Source organism: Aulonocara sp. 'chitande type north' Nkhata Bay, linkage group LG7 (genome assembly GCF_057382095.1).
Source record: "Aulonocara sp. 'chitande type north' Nkhata Bay isolate Kocher_YH1m ecotype deep benthic linkage group LG7, A_spYH_male_GT1.1, whole genome shotgun sequence".
NCBI lineage: Eukaryota > Metazoa > Chordata > Actinopteri > Cichliformes > Cichlidae > Aulonocara > Aulonocara sp. 'chitande type north' Nkhata Bay.
This window is the reverse complement of record NC_141350.1, coordinates 61,064,731-61,087,405: the sequence shown is the minus strand read 5'-3', so window position 1 is coordinate 61,087,405 and position 22,675 is coordinate 61,064,731. Positions and strand designations below refer to the sequence as shown.

At 39.4% G+C, this 22,675-nt stretch overlaps 1 protein-coding gene across 1 annotated transcript in view; it reads left to right on the top strand.

Annotated features, from left to right (window-relative positions):
- The first annotated feature begins 1,657 nt into the window (after positions 1-1,657).
- The window catches only part of ror2 (receptor tyrosine kinase-like orphan receptor 2), a 38,954-nt gene continuing 17,936 nt past the window's right edge, over positions 1,658-22,675 (top strand). The window contains exons 1-2 of the mRNA XM_086301745.1: positions 1,658-1,992; positions 21,012-21,083. Coding sequence (XP_086157871.1) covers positions 1,929-1,992; positions 21,012-21,083 — 136 coding nt within the window. The 5' untranslated portion in view covers positions 1,658-1,928. The remainder of the gene's footprint in view (positions 1,993-21,011; positions 21,084-22,675) is intronic.

The window sequence follows — 22,675 nt, the reverse complement described above, 5'->3', positions numbered from 1 at the left end:
CACACACTGAATTTGTTTGTGAAAAAATCCATTTAAGAAACCCTTGAACTGATATATTGCATCTAGTACCACTGCTAAGCAGAAGCTATTAGACATTCAGGAGCAAATGGGAAAACCTGTGATGAAACTCCTACAGGAAGTTGAGACTAGATGGAACAGCACATTAAATAGGTTTCAGCGCCTGTGAACGAGCTGCAGCAGCCTTGTCCTCCCTGAAAACAAACTTTGACTCCTTTCAACAGTGCTGACCTAGAAACAGTCAACTTCTCAAGCGCAAACAAGTGCTTGTGTACCATCAAAATCAGCCACTACAGTACAAGAGGCAAGTGAACATCATCAAGAGAGGCTGTGGGGCGTTTTTGACCGCAGGGTAGATGAAACCAACCAAAAACAGAGTCTTACTGCTGATGCTTCTGTTGAGGTTCAGCGCTATCCCTCAGCCTCATATCTACCAAGAGGAGATAACCCTCTAGATTACTGAACCCAGCATGCCACCATGTTCTCTCATCTATTCCACCTGGTCAAGACATAGCTTTCTACTCCAGCCACATCAGTCCCCTGTGAAAGAATATTCTCCAAAACAGGAGAGAGCAAGACATGAAACCTTCTCAGCTTGAGTACTGTTGAACAGTTGTCTTTCTTAATAAAAATACTCAAATGTATAGAAGAGCCCCATACAAATACTGACTGGTTCAAATAAAATATCCATCCATAGAAATAATACTACAAACCAACACAAAGGTTAGAGACAAAAAGACACAAGACACACAAAAACATTACAGTTTATTGAGTGCAATGTTTTTTAATCACATTTATTTGGTCACCATATGTAATAAGTGATGTGTTTAAAATGTTTCAAAATAATGTTCTATCTCTGCCATCACTACTGAGATGTGTGGAATCAATACAGATGCATGGAGTTCACAACATGAGGGAGGACATAACAAAAAACAAAGGGAACGTGAGACCATACATACAAGTATGGGATAACAAGTGGTCAGGAAGCCAGTGGAAAAACAGCTGGTAACAGTTAAGAAAGACAAAACCGAGGAACCAAAGCTAAACATGAAACACATGAGACAAAAATAACAAAAAATGTGATTGAGACTTCACAAGGCAAAGGGGAGGCAGGATGACACAAGGAAATAAACAGAACCTGACAACTGAAACAAAGAAAATCCACAAATATGAATATTAGAAATGACAAGAACAAAGAACAGAAGTGAGACCTAATGACCTAAAGGAGAAGTCAGGAACTACAGTGACAATAACTGTGACTTGACCAAGAAACTACTACTAATAACTCAGATGCCAAACTATAAAATAGAGTTAAAATAATGCAAAATGATAGAACCATGAAATACTTACCAGATTTTTTTTTAACCTGTTCTGTCCAGCAGTTGTAACAAGCAAAGGTGTGGTCTGAACGCTACGCTGTCTAATATATTTGCTTTCCCAAAATGAGCTCTGCAGACTCTAGATTCCTCGTGTTAATGTTTTTATTTGTAAATAGGCTATTAACAGGATAAGGTTTGTAGATCTGGCAGTCTGGTTGTTAGGATTCTTGGGTTCTGTCTCTAGATGGTGCACTCTTCCTAAAACGTGGTTTGCCATATTGCACTTCATGCGCGCGTCACTGCTCGCATTTCAACGCGAGGACAGAGGCCAACGCAGGACTAGCAGCTCAGAGGCAGCCGCTCAGCCCGTCTCTCTTGTGGACTGTAAATGGGATGAACGACCGCCTGATTCCCTCTCCGAACCAGCATCTGTCCTCCACCTTCGTGTCTGACGATTTGGAAAGTAAGCTTTCTCTCCACCTACGACTGTGGACAGAAAACGAGAAGTCAAAAGAAGAGCATCGGCTCAAACAGTGGGAAAAATAAAGTTATCAGTCTTGTTGTAAAGTTTCCTTAGTGAAAACGTACGCCATGGTCACCTTCCTAAGGAGTTTGCTCTGGATACTTGTGTTGTCGCCCAGTCTGAAATGTGAAGGTGAGTTTCTTTCAGACTCCAAAAGCATTTGGATTAAGGTGAGAAGTGATGGGCTACACAACATAAAGACCGGCCAGTCGGTAAAGATTTTGTCCTACACATTTAGGCTCTGGCTTGAAAAACAGTTTGTGATGTTTCCACGTTGTTTCCACTCCTCCACACACAATAGATTTTGTTGACCGCTTTTGCAGTCCGAGTTAAGAGATCTGTTTAGAAATGGAGTTTCCGTTGTTTAAAGAGAATATCAATATTTTCGCAGAGAGCACGGATGGCTTACTACCGCTTAAATTTCCTACTTTACCGAAACTTGGACACACACAGTAAATATAACGAAGATTCTTCTCTAAATCTCTTTATACATTCTCTCCTTTAATCCTTTTGAACTTTGCCCTTTATGCTGGTTGAATTTTGTAGTTGTGTATTTGTATTTTTTAAGTATACACGTTTCACGATTTTAAATGGAGTGTGTGTGTGTGTGTGTGTGTGTGTGTTGGATTGGTGGAGGGGGGGGGGGTCTCCCGTAAGTATCTGTGACCACTTAAGCACTCTTTGTCCTCTTTCAGCTTGTTGACGTGTGTTCTTGCAGCTCCTAGTCTTCGTAAAAAGGGGTGCTTGTGTTGGACTCAAAGGACCACTATGTAGTTGTCATGTTAATTGAACGCATAGCTCGAGGTGATCTCACGTCTTTGTCAGTCATGCTAATTAATTTACTCCCCCTGTGGGAGGTGAGAGCTCTGCAGATTTCCTGTTTTCAGCTTTCGTTCTGAGGACTTACCATTTGGTATTAAGGGAAAAGGTGGGGGTGGGGTGCAGAGAGCTAAATGATTAGCACATTCTCCTCCTGCTCTCTGTTGTTTGGTGTTGTCGCGGCATTTCTTTTTAACTCTGGCTACTAGGATGAAGAAGCTGTGCAGAGGTCTCCGATTTAAAAATAAATAAATAGATGAGAACATTAAGGATTTACTCTTTTTTCGTGGGGTGGGGATAAGGAAAATGAGTTCTTTTTTCCATTTTTCCTTTTAGTAGTTTTAAAACTCATACATTTGTACATACATAAGCCTCGACTTACTCTGTTCTTGTTTAACTTGACTTTTTAAAGTTTTAAAATGGAGGCATTGCAATGTGTTGGATCCCTGCTTTAACCATACTAAGATATATTTTCTGACATTCTTAAGGAATTTCATGTGTGCTAAGAACAATGCATGTGATACTGAACAGATTTCAAAGAAGAATTTAAAAGAAAAAGAAAAATTGCTATATTTTATTTCATTATGGGAATCTCAGTCTCTCTGACAATACACAGAGCAGAGTTCAATTTTACATTTCTAGATACATCCACGAGCATATTTAATTGATGTCAGGCTAAAAAACTAGTTAAGTTGGATGCATTTTAGGGTGACGAGCCATACCAAATCCTCAGAAACACTACGGGGTTGCATTATTATTTTGTCAGTCTGATGCCCTCTGACCCCTCTCCTTGTCAAACAGCCTTATTACAAGGAAATCGAGTGTAAAGTTTAGGACTTGAAATATCCTCCCTTTTGCATCTGTACTGCAAGTATGGGATAACAAGTGGTCAGACATGTATCCTATGTTAACAGTTCATGTCTCTCAAGTTCATATTTGGAGAGAGCAGGGATTGTATGAAATGAACAGGCTGTTTATCTAAAGTTAAACACAGGAGGCTGAAAAGGGACATGCTTGGAATTACTGAGACTAAGAGGAGTCCACAGATGCATTGATAACAGGCTTGTGAAAGTAAAAGGTGTAAAGACTTTAATGTGCTTTGAAACAGTGTTTGTTGGATCGGCTAACAGCATCTGAGAACTGTCTGAATTTGTTTTGTAAAACTTACAGAATGATTTAAAAATCATTCTGTACATTTTTAATTTAGCCATCTTCTGTAGCCTTTCAGAAAGCATAGAACCACCCATAACCATCATTTTAGTTAGGTTGTGTAAGCGCTTACAAAACCCAATTCATTTCAAACCTACTATGGCCTCAAGGACATGTTTTTAGCCTGCAGCCAATGATCACGGATACCACTTTCGGAGTGAATGTTCATAAGAAATTATTTAATTGATAGCAACCTCACGTAAAAGAAACTGAGATGTGAGCAAATAAACTACAAACAATCATAACCAATCTGTTAAATATCCTCAGTAAATATTTACCCTATTTTCATGGCAGTTGGAGAAAAAACAGCCCTATACTATCTCCACAAAAGTGTGTTTTACTAGTTGTTCGGTGCTATCAAGGTACCAAACCGTCTTGATTAAGATTAGAAAACATGCAAGTTTTAGATGAAATGGAGTGGACAGCTCTCTTTCTTTTGTTGTCCTGGTAACAAATCATGTCAAATGGCAGTTTAAAAAATGTATTCTAGCCACAAAACATTTTGTTCTACTGAAATACAGCAGATTCAGAGGCTTAAAGATCTTTATTTGTGAGTGAATTGTCAGATCCTTAAATATAGATGGACACATCATTCATTGTTCTGGACAGAATAATACAACAGGACTTTTAAGAGCTGGATAAAGATGGTTGATTATTTAAAAAAAAAAAAGATGTATCGGTCCATATGTTAGTTGTGTGTGTGGGGTTTTTTTTTTTTTTTTAATTATTTCAGACATACAGAACCATGCAAGAATAATATTCACATCTCCCCATTACTCTAGTGACTAGGTGGAACCAGAGGATCAGGAAAACACATGTTTGTAGTAGTGAAAGCAATATGAAATGGTCAGACTGTTGAGGCCTAATGCTAAAATGTGTTGCTTCAGCAATCTGTATATGTCTGAGTGCTGATGTGTGGAGTATAAACAAGGAAGACATTTTGTATCAGAGGGAATATACTGACTAGTTTAACAGGAACAATGAAAAGGCTGCAAAAGAAAGTTTCCCAAAGTAGGGAGCTTTTTGTATACAAACGAGAAATCACACTTGAGGCTTGGTTGAAAGAACAGATGATTATCTGCCAAACAGATGTGCTTCAGTGTACAGAGTTATTGCAGTAGGTATGAAAAGTTTCCTGTAGCTGTCCTTGTAGCCCCATTGCTATATCAGCCTGTTATGGGAAGTGCCCTGCTGACTGTCCAGTAAGTTGTTCAGAGAGTTAAACCCAGTTTAGACTTATGCGGAAATCTACGTCGTAACTTGCGAGGTAATTGGAAACCCCTCACCGCAACCTTCCGTGCTATTCGGTTATTGCAGGCTGCGTTGACCTGACATGTCCTTACATTTCTCAGGAGGTGCACATCAGGGTACGTGGAAGGTGGTGTTTAAAGGGGTTTCTGGTTATGACATAGATTTCCTGCTGAAGCATAATTTAGGCGTTATACTTGATGGAAAAACAGTTTATTCGGCGACGTCAACCACATCATCAAATGTATCCAGTTTGTTAGAAACCACAAGGCACAGCTTTTCTGATAAATTTTCTTCAGTTTGTTGGTGACGTCAGCCTCTGTGCTGCTCTTCTTGCAGACTACAGAACTTACTACAACAGACTGGTGAAAAAAATCTGCAATAGTGCACATGTTGAAGGATCTTTCCCTTCTTGTATACAACCCCAGTTTTGGTGTTGGCCTTCCAGTACAATCTGTGCACTTTGAGGGGAAAAGGTCAAAATCACTGAATGCAGTTGAGGTGTGTGGTTGGAAGGAGGCAGAACTAATCCTGTTAGATTTTTTATTTTTTTTTAAATAAATTGTTTAGCTTATTTGCTCTCTAGGCTGCTCACTGGTTGTCTCTCACCTTAAACCCAGTCATTTATTTCAGGCTATTTCACACTTTGACTTTTGCTGCCATGATGCCAAGTCTCTCTTGGAAACTAGATTTTTAATCTCAATCAGTTTTTTACCTGGATAAATACAGGACTAATAAAAAATTAAAATAAAATAAAATTCCACCAATCCCTTGTGCTAATTGGCTCAAATTTAGCCCCCCGCTTCCTCCTGTAGGAGTCTATGAATTTGATCCAGGGATTGTTGTTCTCAGTCAGAGCTGGTATGAGTTTGTGTTCATGGAATTTCATATTTTTTGTTAGAGATCCAGTAAAACTGGTAATGTCCTCTTCATGTGTTTCACAGATAGCCCTTTTCCAGTATTCCCTACTCGACTCGACTCAACGCTACTCTGATTTGGTTGTTTTATATTACAGTTGAGTACCACCTAATGTCGTTATTAGCAATGCGGGCAAAAGTCCATAAAGTCATTTGCACGGGACACAAATACAACAAAACAATGGAGCACATCAAGGCGATGTTATACCTGCTGCTACAACTCTTGAGGATACAGTTTTTTCAATTAACTAGAGGAAGATACTTTGGGGTCAGCTGGACTAGACTGGTCAGAAATGCAAAGGACGGATTGAAATGGCACTGTTTGCATTGGTGGCATACATGGATACATGTCTAGTGCTCTGTTTTCTTTAGTGGGACAGCTGGGATACTGCTAAAAGGTTATGTTCTGTCCAGTAGCACATTTATAAAGTCAAGGGTAATAATGATAATGATTTCTATAATATGGGCATATTCCAACTGCTACCAGTTCAATATCCAGACAACACAAATCTTCTTTTACACAAAGATTCAAGGCTCCAACTTACAATGACATAAAGTTTCATTTACCTGTGCTGCTAAATATGCACGACAGCTGTGCACCAAAGACATATTTTTTGCAAATGGATAAATGTTTTTTTGGACCACCCCACTAAAGTTGGTGAGGGTCTTCAGTCACGTTCAATATGATGGCCTTTGGCAAGAAGTGGGGCTGGTGGTGGTGAAGAGGCTGTAAGCAAATGGATTTCTTACTTTGGGCTTTGGAGGAACCTTTAACTAATAGATCATTTAGATTTTTCTAGTGTACAGTGGATTTTCCACCAGCACCCCTCCTCCCAAGAAAGTTCTTTATGAAAATAAATATATCTATAGAGTGCTGAGACTTGAAGGTAGAGCATGTATTTCTTAGTCTGGCTTGATTTCCTTAGACATACACACTTAGTCTGCAGCAGAGCAACACATCATAGATTATACTCCCTTATTGCATTTGGGAGGTTTTCTCAATTCTTTGGTTACCTGGCTGGATCGGCTGTTAAAATGTGCTACATAATCTGTCTGTTAATTAAGAGAGGGTGAAATGTGGATTGTCAGGTCTGTGTCTCCAGGAAGAGATTACGGATGTTTTCAGTCTTGCTGAAGTCCAGCATCTGCCTGGCCAATGTCTGTTTACATTATAAGATATTTGGAGCCACAGGCACTGTTGTTGAGCCTGTTCGTAATTATCCTGTTAAAGTGTCCCAGGATGTGTTCTTATTTTTTATGGTGCATATTTCTCTACCTTTGTAACTCTTTTTCTTTTGTGAGTTTTTAACAGAGCAAGGGATTTTCAACATAGCATTTCTGAACATATTAGTTTTCTTTAGAAAGCATACATTATTTTTCTTTGCACAATAAAATAATTATTTAGAAAAATACAAAAAATTACCAGGGTCAATATTATTAGTCCCCTGAAAAAGTGAAACCAAGAAAAGCTCAACTTCTGCAGAAGAGACTCCTTTAAACCAGACTGAAGTATGCTAAGGACAACCTGGAGAAACATTATGTATAAAAGCGTCTTTTGGTCACCTGAGATAAATCTAGAGTTCTTTGGCCATAGAGACGCTGCTTATGTTTGGAGAAAGAAGGGCAAGGACACAACTGAAACAACACATTCCCCAAACTGAAACGCAGCATAAAACAAAATACCGCAAAACAATCAAACAAACATAAAACCTCAAGTAGTAAACAGTAGAATTCGGTTTGAGTTGTTGCTTTGTCATCCAACATGACAATGACCCGAAATATGTTACTCCTGGTTTAAAAACAAACAAACAAACCGTTTCTGTTTGCTTGAGTCCCACTGAAAATCTGATAGGTAAAGTTAGCAGAACCTAAAAACATTAAGGAACTCATTGCTTTAAGTTTTTAAGTTGATGAACTTGTCAGTTGAAGTCAAAGGTTATCAGAACTGTAGTATTTTGATTACAATTGACTTTCGGTAAATTGAATTCAATTTTATTTAAATAGCGCCAAATCACAACAGTCGCCTCAAGGTGCTTTATATTGTAAAGTAGATGCTACAATAATACATACAGCGGGGGGAAAAAGCAAAACAATAATCATCATCTAATGAGCAAGCACTTTAGTGACAGTGGGAAGGAAAAACTTCCTTAACAAGAAGAAACAAACCTCCAGCAGAACCAGGCTCAGGGAGGGGCGGCCATCTGACACGACCAGTTGGAGTGAGAGAAGGAAGACAGGACAAAAGACATGCTGTGGAAGAGAGCCAGAAATTAATAACAAGTATGATTCAATGCAGAGAGGTCTATTAACACATAGTGAGTGAGAAAGACCGAAGAAGAAATACTCAATGCATCATGGGAATCCCCCAGCAGCTTACACCTATTGCAGCATAACTAAGGGAACACTCAGGGTCACCTGATCCAGCCCTAACTATATGCTTTAGGCTTAAAAATGTCCTTTTTTCTAATCTTTAAAGTAGAGATAGTGTCTGTCTCCTGAATCCAAACTGGAAGCTGGTTCCACAGAAGAGGGGCCTGAAAACTGAAGGCTCTCCCTCCCATTCTACTTGTAAATACTCTAGGAAGCAAGTAAGCCTCCAGTGCGAGAGTGAAGTCCTCTAATAGGGTGATATGGTACTACAAGGTCATTAAGATAAGATGGGGCCCAATTATTCAAGACCTTGTATGTGAGGAGCAGGATTTTGAATTCAGTTATGGATTTAACAGGAAGCCAATGAAGGGAAGCAAATGTAGGAGAAATATGCTCTCTCTTTCTAGTCCATGTCAGCACTCTTGCTGCAGCATTTTGGATTTACTGAAGGCTTTTCAGGGAGTTTTTAGGACATCCAGATAATAATGAATTACAGTAGTCCAGCCTAGAAGTAATAAATGCATGAGCTAGTTTTTTTTCAGCATCACTCTGAGATAGGATATTTCTAATTTTAGAGATGTTGTATAAATGGAAGACGGCAATCCTACATATTTGCTTAAAATGTGCACTGAAGGACATATCCTGGTCAAAAATGACTCCAAGATTCCTCACAGCGTTACTGGAGGCCAAGGTAATGCCATCCAGAGTAAGAATCTGGTTAGATACCATATTTGTAAGATTTTCAGGGCCGAGTACAATAACCTCTATTTTATCTGAATTTACAAGCAGAAAATCAGAGGTCATCCAGCAGTTTAACTAATTTGAGTGTGTTATCTGGCTTCATGGATGGATAAAGTTGGGTGTGAACATGTATGCTATGCCTTCTGATGATACTGCCTAAGGGAAGTCCTTAATTAACCTTAGTGTTTGAAGAGGACTCTTCATTTACATGAACAAATTGGAGTCTATTAGATAGATCTGATACAAATCACTGCAACGCACTAGCTGTAATACTTACAGCGTGATCTAATCATTCCAATAAGATATTATGGTCAACAGTATCAAACACTGCACTGAGGTCTATCAGGACAAGCACAGAGATGAGTCCACTGTCAGACCACAAGAAGATCATTTGTAACCTTCACTAAAATTGTTTCTGTGCTGTGATGAGCTCTGAAACTGACTGAAACTCTTCAAATAAGCCATTCCTCTGCAGATTATCTGTTAGCTGTTTGACAACTACTCTTTCAAGAATTTTTGAGGTGAGTAGAAGGTTGGGGATTGGCCTATAATTATCTAAGGCAGCTGGGTCTAGAGATGGCTTTTTAAGTAACGGTTTAACTACTGCCAGCGCTAAGGTCTGTGCTACATAGCTGACTATTAAAGATTGAAGCATTAATGTTAGGACTTCTTTGAGCAGTTTTGTAGGAATGGGGTCGAAAAGACACGTTGATGGTTTGCAGGAAGTGGTTACTGAAGTTAACTCTCAAAGATCAATTGGAGAAAAAGACTAAATGAATATCAATGGTACTGAAAGCAGCTGTAGAATGTTAGGTTGTTACATCTGTAAGATGAATATGAGTAATTTATTCTCTAATGGTTAAAATTTTATTTGTGAAGAAGTTCATGAAGTCATTTCTAGTTAACGTTAAAGGGATGGTTGGTTCAACAGTGCACTGACATCTTGTCCGCCTGGCTACAGTGCTGAAGAGAAACGTAGGGTCATTCTTATTTTCTTCAATCAATGATGAATACTAAGATATTCTAGCTTTACAGAGGGCTTTCTTTTAAAGCAGCAAATTATTTCTCCGGGCTAAATAATCTTCCAAATTGGTCATATGCCATTTCCTCTCCAGCTTACAAGTTATCTGCTTTAAGGTACGTGTTTGAGAATTATACCAGGGAGCCAAGTACTTGTGATTTGAGGCTCTCTTTTTCACAGGAGCTACGGTATCCAGAATCATACGCAGTGAGGAGCCGAAATTATTAACAAGATTATTATATATTAATATTTACAACTCTGCTTATACAAAAGTCATTATCATTTCTTTAGTGCAGAAGAAAAATACTAAAATATATATGCTATATTATACAGTACAGAAGACACAATGTCACACCATTAAAAAAGCAGGAATAGGACACTGGATCAAATATTGTTCCGGTTGCTGACCCCAAAAGCTGAATGGGATATTGCTGACAATGAAGTAATTTGTGGTCCAATCCTTTAAAGTCAGTTCTATGCTCTGTCTTTACTTCACGATACCACAGCATATTGTGGCAGAGCTAATGGAGGATGCTAATAACAGTTGCGAGGCTTTTCCGACTGCTACACAAACAGGTTATTTTTATATATTTACAGTCTTTCACTTAACTGCAAAATGGTCAAAGTAAGCTTACACAAGAGAAAAGGTCTAATGATGATGTTTTTTTCTTTGCTCATTTACCTTCACTCTCTTGATGTTCAGAGGCCTTATGTAAGATGCTAGGAGGATGTTGGTTTGGTGTAACTGTTGTTAGTAAGCTTTTATTATACCTAAGTCTTGTTGTCAGCCTGATTAAATATAGAATGTTAACTTACTTCAGCTATTAAACTCTATTGTTGACATGGACAACTGGAAACCCAATAGCTGTCCATGTTTAAGTTATTCCTATTATTCTACTTTGATGTCCGCTTGAATTTTTCTGTTTGAGGTGCGTTAGTCCTTTATAATGTAAATTCTGCATGGAAACATGTGTGCGATCACAGAAAAAAGGGCAGGCATGTGGATGTACACATGGAGGTGCATAATTATGAGTTGATGACTAAAATTTAGGCCGTGTTAAGGTCAGTGTTCATGACCCAACAGTAAGAAAGAAAGAGGCTGGGTAAAAAGGGATCCATCGGACAGTCCTGAGTCAAAAACCACTGTTAATCAAAAAGAATCCAAAGGATTATCTCACATTTCTTAAAATAAATATCTTGATGATCCCACAGACTTGTGGGAAAATATTCTGTGGAGAGAGGGGGGGAAAAAAGAACTTTTTGGATGGTGGAACACTAACACAAAATTGCATAAAAAGGACATCATTATCAATCATGAATTCTCCTTTCTAGCCGAAAAATCCTGTGGTTGTCACCTTTACTATCTGTCAGGAGTCTGTAGAAAGGATGCTTCTTCTTCTTGCTGCTCTTCCAAAACATCCAGCAGATGCTTAGTAAATCATAGGTCAGAGACTGGGCCAAAGGGTTTTAAAGAAAATAGGAGAAGAGTTTTTGTTCACAACTAAATGAAATTCTGCTGCTGCTTTTCAGTTCTGCTTTACTGTTCTTCCCTCAAACTATTTGGATGGAAAGGAAAGAATGACTAATAACTGGTTTGGAGAAAGATAAACAATTGGCACATACTAGTGCTTCATGGGCATCAAAACGGCCTCTTTTCCACAGCTAACTCTGGCTTTTAAACAGAGCCAAAATGGTATGCACCTACTTATCTAAGATCCAATGAAATGGAAATAACTTGGCTCAGTCCTCATCACAACCTTCCCAGTGCCATGTATTGTCTTGTATTTGATTACCCAAATGGTAAAATAAATTTAAAAAAAACTCTTTGGTGTTTTTTTGTTGTTGTTGTTGTTGTTTTTTTCAAACGAGTTGTCTTTTGTTGTTTTAACTCAGTCATGGGGATGGAGTTACTCTTGTGTAAGCTTCAATGATGAGGGCTTGTAGGGTGGAAAGATAGCATCAGAGAAAGGGGAAATTCCAGTGCAGGCAAGTGATACCATCTGACAGTCCATGATACATTATGTGAGAGAGACTGCAACATAGTTTTTCATACATGTTTATGTGTAGATGATAAGCGTGAATGACCCTGTTAGTCACATCTGGATATAGTTTGTGCAAAAGAAGAACTTCACCACCTTTGATTTCCAGTTAGAATTTAGTCCTACAATCTCAAAAAGTGCTTACAATATACAGTTGTCTAAAAGTTTCCATCCCCTTTTCACATTTTGCACACATCTTTATTGTATAGTATACATTTTAAAATGGATTTAAAAACTAGCAAATTATTCACCTGCAATAATTAACTAATATCAACAGCAAAATACCATTATAAATATATTTCAGATTTAAAAAGTAAAATATTTAATTCGCTTAAATATGTTTTGGGTGGTTTTCTTTTGCAGTTTTCTCTTATAAAGAGAGCGAACAATACACAAAGAATCACAACTGTCAACTTTAATGACAACGGAAATTAAAGTGATTTGGAAAAAATGCTTTAAAAGAACTGCCCAAATCAGTGATCAGAGATTGACCTTAAATTAGCTTCATCTACCAGTGTGTGTAGAAGTAGATGAATTAAATATAGAATCTACTAAACAAGTGGACATTAACAAACAGAAAATAATAAACAGGCTGCTATGACATAGTAGTAATCTGTCATGGTAAATAGCAACAGAACCATGAATGCACACAGTAGTGTTTTTTTTTTTGTTTTTTTTTAATAGATGTGTCTTCTTTTGGAGCCACATAGCAACCCGACTGAGTGGCTACTTGGTATGATGCTTCAGGGTATTGTGGTGTGTTTGTCAGCCACACTAACCTTTAACTTTTATGAATTATCATAATCATCATATGTCCTTATTCTCAGTGGTGAGTTGATAAATGTTTGACAAGTGAAATGATTTGTTGTACTACCACACATTCCGGCACGTTAGATTCGGAGTTTCCAGTCTACAGTTGGCTTAGGGGAGTAACAATTTTGGATTTCCGCTCTCATTTTTTCCCTGTCTAATTTGGCTTTTGATTTTACCCTCGTCCCCTGGCAGCTCAGCTCAGCAGTTTGGATGTTGCATGTGTGTAAATGACTTCTGAATAAAAATAGCCTTTTAATTTGGAAGGGTAAATGACCATTTCTTGCTTCCTGCTTTTAACCAGTATCAAAGTTGAACCCATTTTGTGTGCTTACCCTAATTACACAGCACTTTTGCTCCAGTTTCTACCAAAAAAAAATTAGGGAAAATGAACAAAAGATGAAACAGATCTTTCATCTCATGATAATCATTGGAAAATTCTTGATCCTGTGGTTACCTAATCTTCCATCTAGATGTATGTGATACACTTAGGTACATGTTCAAACATGTTTATCCAGTCCACACAGTATCTCTCCACACCAATCAAAGCCAGAAGACCACTGCAGAGACCCCAACTGTCAGTGGTGGCTCATTTAAACTGTAGAAATGATCTGCAGACATGAGAAAAATACTTAGTCAACTTACAGTTATGGCACAACATTGATGTAAAAAAATTAATACTACCAGAACTTTCCTGGCCCTAAACTGTAAATGTCCAGGCAAACATAATGTAAGATTTACGTTTGGTAGTTTGCTTAAGCTAGTTAAGTAGCGCTTATCTTTTTTTATATACGGATGAACGATTTCTTGTTCTTTCCCTCCTACATAGTGGCATTATTTACCCATTCAGATCGAAAATGCAAGTAGCTGTCGGTACTTTAGCTTTCATCCTGGCAGCAGTTTAAGGTGACAGATTCTCGACAACATACATGTAGATGTCACTGAACAAGGAGCTCTGGGAGGGATGTTGCCACTTTCAGGGATTTAATTAAAGCTATCGGGGCAGAATATGGATCACAAGACCACAAAATTTATGTTTTCCCTTCGTATCTTTGTTTTTCCTCCACGGATAGATGATCCAAGTACTCTTGCCTCGAGACAGGTGAAAAAAAAAAATACACTGTAGTCCTGCAGTACTACCGACTGTCCTCTATTTGCGGTCATGGTGAAGTAGTTTTGCCCACCAAGATAGCAAGCTCGTCACATGGCTGAACTTCTTGATTTATAGCGATTTAAAAACCTTTCCAAATATCCAATTTTCCTCTTTTCTTTAGTTCTATACTCTCCAACCTGTCCAGTTTTATACTTCAAAAATGTTGTTGCAGTTATGGTCTCTTAAATTTCTGTTGCACTCTCCATCCTCCTAACAATCTTGGGACCTGCTATCTATTTTTAGCTGCCTGCTACCACCTGTGGTGACCCTATAACTGCTCCTGCAAAATGTGCGTTGGGTCTGATCCCAGTCCCAATGCAAGGCTCTAGACTGGGGAACCATGACAGTATCTTCCTCATTATAGGAGATTCCCAGCATCCCTGGCTTATCGGGATGCCTCTGGTTTTGTCAGGGATAGCAGACCATGCCATCCATGAACTCCTCAGAGATTTGTGCTTCCATCTTAAGGTAAAGTAATGCTGAACTGAGGGAGAATTTTGTCTTTGGAGTTATCTATGAAGACAGCTTGTAGGAATTGAAGCACTAGGAAACAGGTCTATAGCGTGGTGGGAGCGAGAGTGCTAAATGTTTTTCGAAAAGTCCAGTCAATATGATGGTTATATTTACTCAGCCATGGATGACCTAATAACTGTGGTATACGGGTATTTTGTATTTTAAATACGTAACGGCGGTACATGTATTCCGTTACTCCCCAACACTGTTGGTTCAGTTCAGTGTGTGTAATATCTAGGAGACGGGTTCCATCAATTATCCATTTACATTATATACAACTGCTTTCATTGCCTCTGATACTTATCTAGACTCTTTCTCTTCAGTTGATCGTTAGTTAGTTAACTTCAGTAATTACTTCTTTCAAAGCATCAACATGTTTATTAGACCCCATTCTGCCAAAGAAGCTTAAAGATGACCTACCAATGATCAACCCATCTCTATTAATGGGCTATGTACCACAGGCCTTTAAGGTGGCAGTAATTAGACCATTACTTAAAAAGCCATAGATGTTCTAGCTAACTGGTGAATCTCCAACCTTCCTTTTATTTGAAAAGTTCTTGAAAGAGTAGTTTTAAACAGCTAACTTAGACTAATGGTCAAGAGTTTTGGAACGCACCAATTTTCAGTAAATCAAAGTGGCCAGGGGTCACTGACTATCTTCTATACCTTCACTCCTTTTACTCTTCCAGCTGACCAGTACTCCCTCATCTCTGGGTGTCTTAAAGAGTTGCTTCATACCTATGGAATATGTAACTGACTGAAGAGGGAGCCTCTCATTCAGAGAACCAACATTACAATGTAACCATTTTTGTTTGTTTGTTTGTTTGTTTTTTTATGTGATACATACCATGTATACATAACGTTGCTGGCTTGGGTCCTCAAAGCGCTATCCCACAATACTGACAGAATGAAGATTTCTTTCTTTTTGCATTTGCTTTAATTATAGAGTATGTGTGGTTATGTATGTAATTATAGGTAAATAATAAATGGTGTTCATTTCAGTAAATCAAAATGCTTAAATGAACGCACATGAAGTTACCACTGTTGTGTCATATGTGTAAATGCATATAAGTCTTTAGCCTTGGACATGTAAAATAGGCTGAAAGCAACAAAACATAATTTTGCCTCTTGTTAATGTCCTAAACACAAATTTTATTTGTTTTCTTTTTCTTTTTTTCTTTTTTCTTTGTATTAGTAAGTCATTATTCTAGCCCTCCGTGATTTGCTACCATATCGTGGGGGGGTTTGGGTGTCCCAGGGATCCCAGGGGCTATGTTGTCCAGGGGCTTCTGACCCATGGTAGGGTCTCCCATGGCACACAGAACACCAAGGGTAGTTCACCCTGCCCAGGATTGCGTTACCGGGGCCCCCGCCCTGGAGCCAGGCCCGGGGAGGGGGCCAGCATCTGGTGGCTGGGCCTTAGTCCATGGGGCCTGGCCGGGCACATCCCAAAAAAGGGACATGGCCCCACCTCCTGCAGGCCCACTACCCACAGGAGGTGCCGTAGGGTTTGCGTGCATTGTGTGCTGCACACGGCCAGGAGGGGAAGCCTTGGTGAACCAATCCCCGGCTACCAAGACTAGCAATTGGAACATGGAATGTCACCTCTCTGGTGGGGAAGGAGCCTGAACTGATGCGTGAAGTTGAGAAGTACTGGCTAGATATAGTTGGGCTCACCACAGCTTGGGCTCTGGAACCAGTCTCCTGGAGAGGGGCTGGACTCTGTCTCAGTGTGGAGTTGCCCCTGGCGGTGGGCTGTAGTGGGTATCCTAGTATCCCCTCGGCTTGCTGCCTGTACATGGGGGTTTCTCCCAGTGGACAAGAGGGTTTGTTCCCTGTGCCTTCGGGTCGGGGACTTGGTCCTGACTGTCGTCTGCGCTTTTGTGCCACTCGGCGCATAAGTGATGACGACAGGGCGCCACTCTTCTTGGAGCCCAGCCTTCTTGGGGTCCCTTGGTGGGGTGCTGGTGGGTGTTCCGCCTGGGGACTCTGTTATCCTACTGGGAGACTTCAATGCTCATGTATGCAATGGCAATGAGACCTGGAGTGGCGTGACTGAGAGGAATGGCCTCCTGGATCTGAACCCAAACAGTGTTTTGTTGTTGGACTTCTGCGCAAACCGTAATTTGGTATAACGAACACCATGTTTGAACATAAGTGTCCATAAGCGCACGTGGCACCAGGACATGCTAGGCCGCAGGTCAATGATAGATTTTGTAATCGTATTACCAGACCTGCGGAGTATGTAAAAGCGGGCAGATCCAAGTCATGCTGGAGAGATTATATCTCTTGGCTGGCCTGGGAACGCCTTGGTGTTCCCCCGGACAAGCTGGAAGAGGTGGCAGGGGACAGAGAGGTCTGGTCTTCTCTGCTTAGGCCGCTGCCCCCTGTGACCCGGCCACTGATAAGTAGAAGAAGATGAATGGATGGATGGATAGTATATTAGTATTAATGGTGTATTTTATAAGCATTTCAAACTCTAGTAGATGGAAAACTTTTAAGATTGGGTAGCGTGAGTGAGGTAGTAAAAAGAGTGCATTTACAGAGGTTAGTTTGTAGCACATGTTGAAAAAGAAGAAAGAAACTATACAAAGTAGTATCTTTGAGGCTTCTGTATAATTACTTTGGTCAAAATAGTAAATGGACTGATATTCAAACAGTTTTTTTTTTTGTTTATTTTGTATTTTTTTACCTTTTGAAATGCTAAACCTTAGTAAATATATCACAGACAGTTTGGCATTTATTAGTGCCTATGGACCCTTTGATTAGTGGATGTCATGCACCTTCTCCTTAGTCACTGTACATCATGTATATAAAATCATGTAACCAGACTTGGTTCCAGTTCTCTTTGCGGTAAAGTACTGCTTCATGTTTCTGTTACAATGCACAGCGGTGTTTTGTGTAGTCTTTTTTTTTTTTTTTTAAATAAATTTTTTATGTAAAAGCTTGTATTTTATATTACAACCTTCACATACTTTAAAAAGAGTTTGCATTGGATAATCACCTGCTAATTATATTCACAGCTCATAGCTGATGGACTATTCACCTGTCCCTCATCTACCTTTCTGCTCAGTGTGTAAGATGTTTACCCACTCCTCGGCCTCCATTAATAATAGTGATACCTGGATGTCCTCTAATTTATTGCTTTTAAAGTCGAATAAAACTGGGGTTATTGCACTTGGCCCTTAGAAACGTGGTGTCTAACCAGATATGTACTTTAGATTGGCCTCCAGTCACATTGCAGAACCTTTGAGTCATTTTCTCAAATATGCAGGACTGCTTTGCTTCATTTTGTGCAATATCCTTAAAATTAGAAACATTCTGTCTCTGAGTGATGCTGAAAAACTGGTTAATCTATTCATTACTTCTAGGCTGGATTATTGTTATTGATTATTATCAGGTTGTCCTAAAAACTGCTTGAAAAGCCTACAGTTGATCCAAAATGCTGCAGCCAGTGTACTGCATGGGACTAAAAAGAGCATATTTCTCCTGTCTTGGCTTCTCTATATTGACTCCCTGTTAAATCCATGATCGAATTTAAAATCCTGCTCTTCACATTCAAGGTTTTGAAAAATCAGGCCCCAGCTTATCTTAAAGACGTCATATTTCTGTATGACACCAATAGAGCACTTCACTCTCAGACTGCTGGTTTACTTGTAGTTCCTGGGAAATTTAAAAGTGGAATGGAGTTTTCAGGCCCCTCTTCTGTGGAACCAGCTCTCACTTTGAATTTGGTAAACAGACACCCTTTCTACTTTTAAAGTTAAGGCTAAAACTTTCCTTCTTGACAATGATTATAGACAGAGCATAGTGTTTCTTCTGATTGTCAATGTTTTCTCCGTTTTTTTTTTTTTATTCCTTTTTTTTCCTGTAGGGTATTGTAGGGTCTTTACCTTATACTAGAAAGTGCCTTGAGGTAATTATTGTTGTGGTTTTGTGTTATGTAAATTGAATAGTGCTGTCAGCACTAATCTTGTTAAAATAACGTTAAAGCTATTACCGCATTAACGCTGCAAATCTCCGTTAGTGAGTTAACGTAGATGGATGCTGGGTGAATGGAATGGGCTGGGCTAGAGCCGGGGTGTTGCTCATGCTGCTTTTGCCCTCCCCTAATGGCAGGGTCACCGGGAACGAATGGGGTTGTGCCTCGCGGCCATGGTTGTGCCAAATGATGTCCTTCCTGGGCTCTTATTAGCTGTCTCTTGGCTCTTTGCAGTGCTTTGGACTGTTCTTCCTGGCTGTTTGTGCTTCGATGAGCTGTCTGGCCTCTGTTAGATCTTGGTGAGGGTGTTTTGGGTTTGATCTTGATCGTCAATGTGGGTCGCAAGGCCTGAGGTCTCTAGGTTTTTGTGGCTGTCTGTCACAACCATAGGTTTTAGTGTTCTGTCTTTGGTGATTTGGGTGGCCGTGATGGGAATGGAGACATTCTTACCATGTGAATCACCATACTGACTGCTGTTGTTTCCTCTCTGTCCTTGGGTGTGTGTTTATTTATTTATTTTTATTTAGGTGACATTATCACTTCTAGACAACTTCATCAGGTGGTGACAAGATGACACCATACTAGCTGATCAACAGATCTCAGTAGCTCTCTGGAATGTGTATTAATTAAACAAAAATATGTATTGTTGCATTTTCAGTATGCTCCTTGTGGCTTTGCAGAACTCCTTCAACCACAAGCATTCTTTGTGAGAATGAAGACAGTGATTAGATTTCAAATCATGATTTCCTCCTTTGATTCTGTGGTTCTTTACCTCTCCTTACTAAATTTGAGATTTTATTCAACTAGCAACATCTCTCTGAAGTAGCTCTGCTTTCAGTACATTTTTGTAGAACTCCAGCCTGCTCTCTGAAAATATCAGAAATCTCAGAGAATAAGAGTGTAGGGCATAAAAAAGGCATAAAAGTGTAGATGAGTGTAGGATGAATAATAACAAAGACAAGGGTCAATACACTATGCTACAGGAGGAGATCAGCACACACATTTTCAGCAAGATAGCCAGGAGAGGGAAGGAAAGTGTTGTGGTGTGCCAGACAGCCCTCAGTCAAAACCCCAGCACATAGAGCCGTAGCCTGGCCTCTTAGCGCTCAAAGGGCCTTTTCATGACAGAGGCAGCAAGCTCTTGGAATGCAGCAGCCAGCAGCCCTATTCAGCTGCGGATGGAAAAGCATCCCATTGCCCCAAGTCCCTCATTTTCCAAGGCATTTGATACATGTAATCAATCACAGCTGCTGCCTGGTTTGACCAGGCCTTAGGAAGTTTAACTCAGTTTTTGGTTTTCTTGGTTTTTACTATAGTGCAGCATAAACATTAGTTTATTAGAGTCCTTAATACTACTCTGAACACAATTATAAAGACCTTTGACAGCACTTATTAAACCTGACTGTATCCCCATTAAGTGGATCCTAGAGGTTTGCATGATGATGGTTTTGTCTTCTTAGGCTTTGTCTTTCATTCTTGTAGTGGATGATGTAAAATGTAAATTGAGGACTGAATGTGATTTAACAGAAATGGCATTTCTCATTTGACACAAATGTGCAGGAATAAAAAATAAAAATTGCAACATTGTACTAGCTTTGCTGTGAAGGTTATCAGTCATCCAGATCATGGTAGTCTAAGGAACCTGGAAATAAAGTGACTGGATTTTTATTTATTTTTTTAATTATCGAAGATGTTTCAACTCTCATCCAGCCTGTAGTGGTAATGGCTCACACCTGTTTTCACACCTTGACTTATGTGATGAAGCACATGATTAATAGTGGGTCAACGAACCTCTTATAGCTGATTATTATTATTTATTTTATTTTTATAAATGGTTGAACAGACATAGCACATATTTGTTGGTTTGTCACTCTATCTTGGTATACCATGAAAAATATATCCACATTTATCAAGGCACGTCTTACCTTTAACAATGATATGCCTACCTCCTCAAGCATATTTTTGCATGGGCTACATGTTGTGGAGGGGTTTTTCTTTGCCAAAAAGACAGTTTTGCAGGCATCCACTTTAGTTTAGTTTGCAGAGGGCCTCCTTCATTTACATCAAATGAAAATTCCGCATTTAAAATTCTGGGAGGCACTTTTACATTCTCACTACTTGGGACAAAGCAGAATTTTAAGCACCACCTTAAGATAAGATAAGATATACCTTTATTAGTCCCACGAGGGGGAAATTTCAAGGATAGAATGCAAAATTTTAGTCTGTATTTTTAAGTCTTTGCAACATCTTGGAACCTCCACCAGTTTGCATGGTCTTGTTTTTATTTTAGGTTTCACTTGAACTCATTCCCTCAAATTCTGTCCTCCAGATAATCCGGGCCTCTCAGTAGGCATAGGTGGTGTGGCTGAAGCTCAGAGTGGAGCTGCGCCAACAGTCGAAGGTGAGATTGAAATTCCTTTTGTTTTCTGATGCTGTTTGTGTCAGTTATGTACACACCTAAAGCTCAATTACTATTGGACTATTTGTATAATCCATATCAAAAATGACTTGTATTTTGCTGTTTGCTGTTGCTATGCACTTCTTTCTGTTGTGATTTTCACAGTGATTTAGCCAATTTAAAAGAGAGCCACATTCAAGAGACAGAGAAAACTCTGACTTTAAGCTTGACATAGCTCACCAAGCCATAATCTCACTTTATAATTTCACCCAATGACTTGGTTTCATCCTACTGACCTCTGTCATCACATCAAAATGTCACATTTGGACTTTTTGAGCTTGTCTATTGACTAAAATCAAATGCTGTGGTCACGAGCTACATCTGACAATGTAGATTATATCTGGAGAGCTACTTAGAAGTAGTGACTAGACAGATAAACTGTTAATCAAGGAAGGACCCATTGGTCTGTATGCTAAAAACTAGTTGGGAATATTGCAAGTAGTGTCAGTACTTTAAGGGAAAGATTCAACACTGATGCAGAAAGACTGAGTAGAGTGTTTCCATTCCTAATTAGAATATATACAGCATTGTCTTGTGACCCATAGGCCCCGAGCTCACCCAAACTCTGAGTAAAGCACATGGCAGATTTAAATAATTATTTCATAGTAATATGTCAGACTCCCATCAGCAGATCAAAACATTATAATTCACAATTTCTGTTGCTGTCTCAGTATCTTTGATTTAGGAATAGCTCCTCTGTGCAGTTATCAGCTGCATTCCTTGAGTAGTTGTTTCTGGGACAAACAAGCTATTGCTCTTAGTGGGCCAGGCTTTTGAAACTTGCAGGAAAGTCTGTTTTGTTAGAAAGCTGCTTTTCATTACTTCTGTCTCGCAGGGATAAGCCTAATCAATCAAGTACTTGAGCTTTGATATTTGATACCTTACTAGTCCCAAAGTAGTTTGGACTTCAGCCAAGAATGATGATGGCCCTGTGGATCACTGAGTGTTGGCCGGCAGGCATTCTGCCCCAACCTGTGCTGGACTACATTACATTCTGTAAGTGACTGATAAGAGAATTAAAAATGTTGCTTCACAATAAAGTTATGCGGCAACACTCTTGAACCGGAATCTTAGTTGTGGCCTTAACTTTTTCATTTTTCGTGTTGTGAATTGCAGCAGAGTTGTGTATTTTTGACAGATTATCATTTGTCAAAATAAAGAATAAATTAGCCTAAAAAGCCGGCGAGGCCCTTACACTATGCAGCGGTTAGCTTCTGAGTGTTGGACCAAGACTGTCATAGTGCAGGGACCTCTGGTCACACCACAACTTCAAGCCAGGCAGTCACTGGAGTAGCAGCCAGGACTGCATGGAAATGATAAAGAACTGTGAGGTTGTGACTGACCCATACAAGGGAGTGTGGGGTTTTGTTTTTTGGGGGGCGTGGGAGGCAACTGTGCAGTTCATTGTTTGTTTTGACTCCTTTAATCACTAATGCCTTTTTTCTCCTTTCCTAACTGCGCTGCCCTTACACACTTATTTTCATAACAGAAAAATTAACAATTTGTGATTAAAGAGCTTTATGATAACATTACTC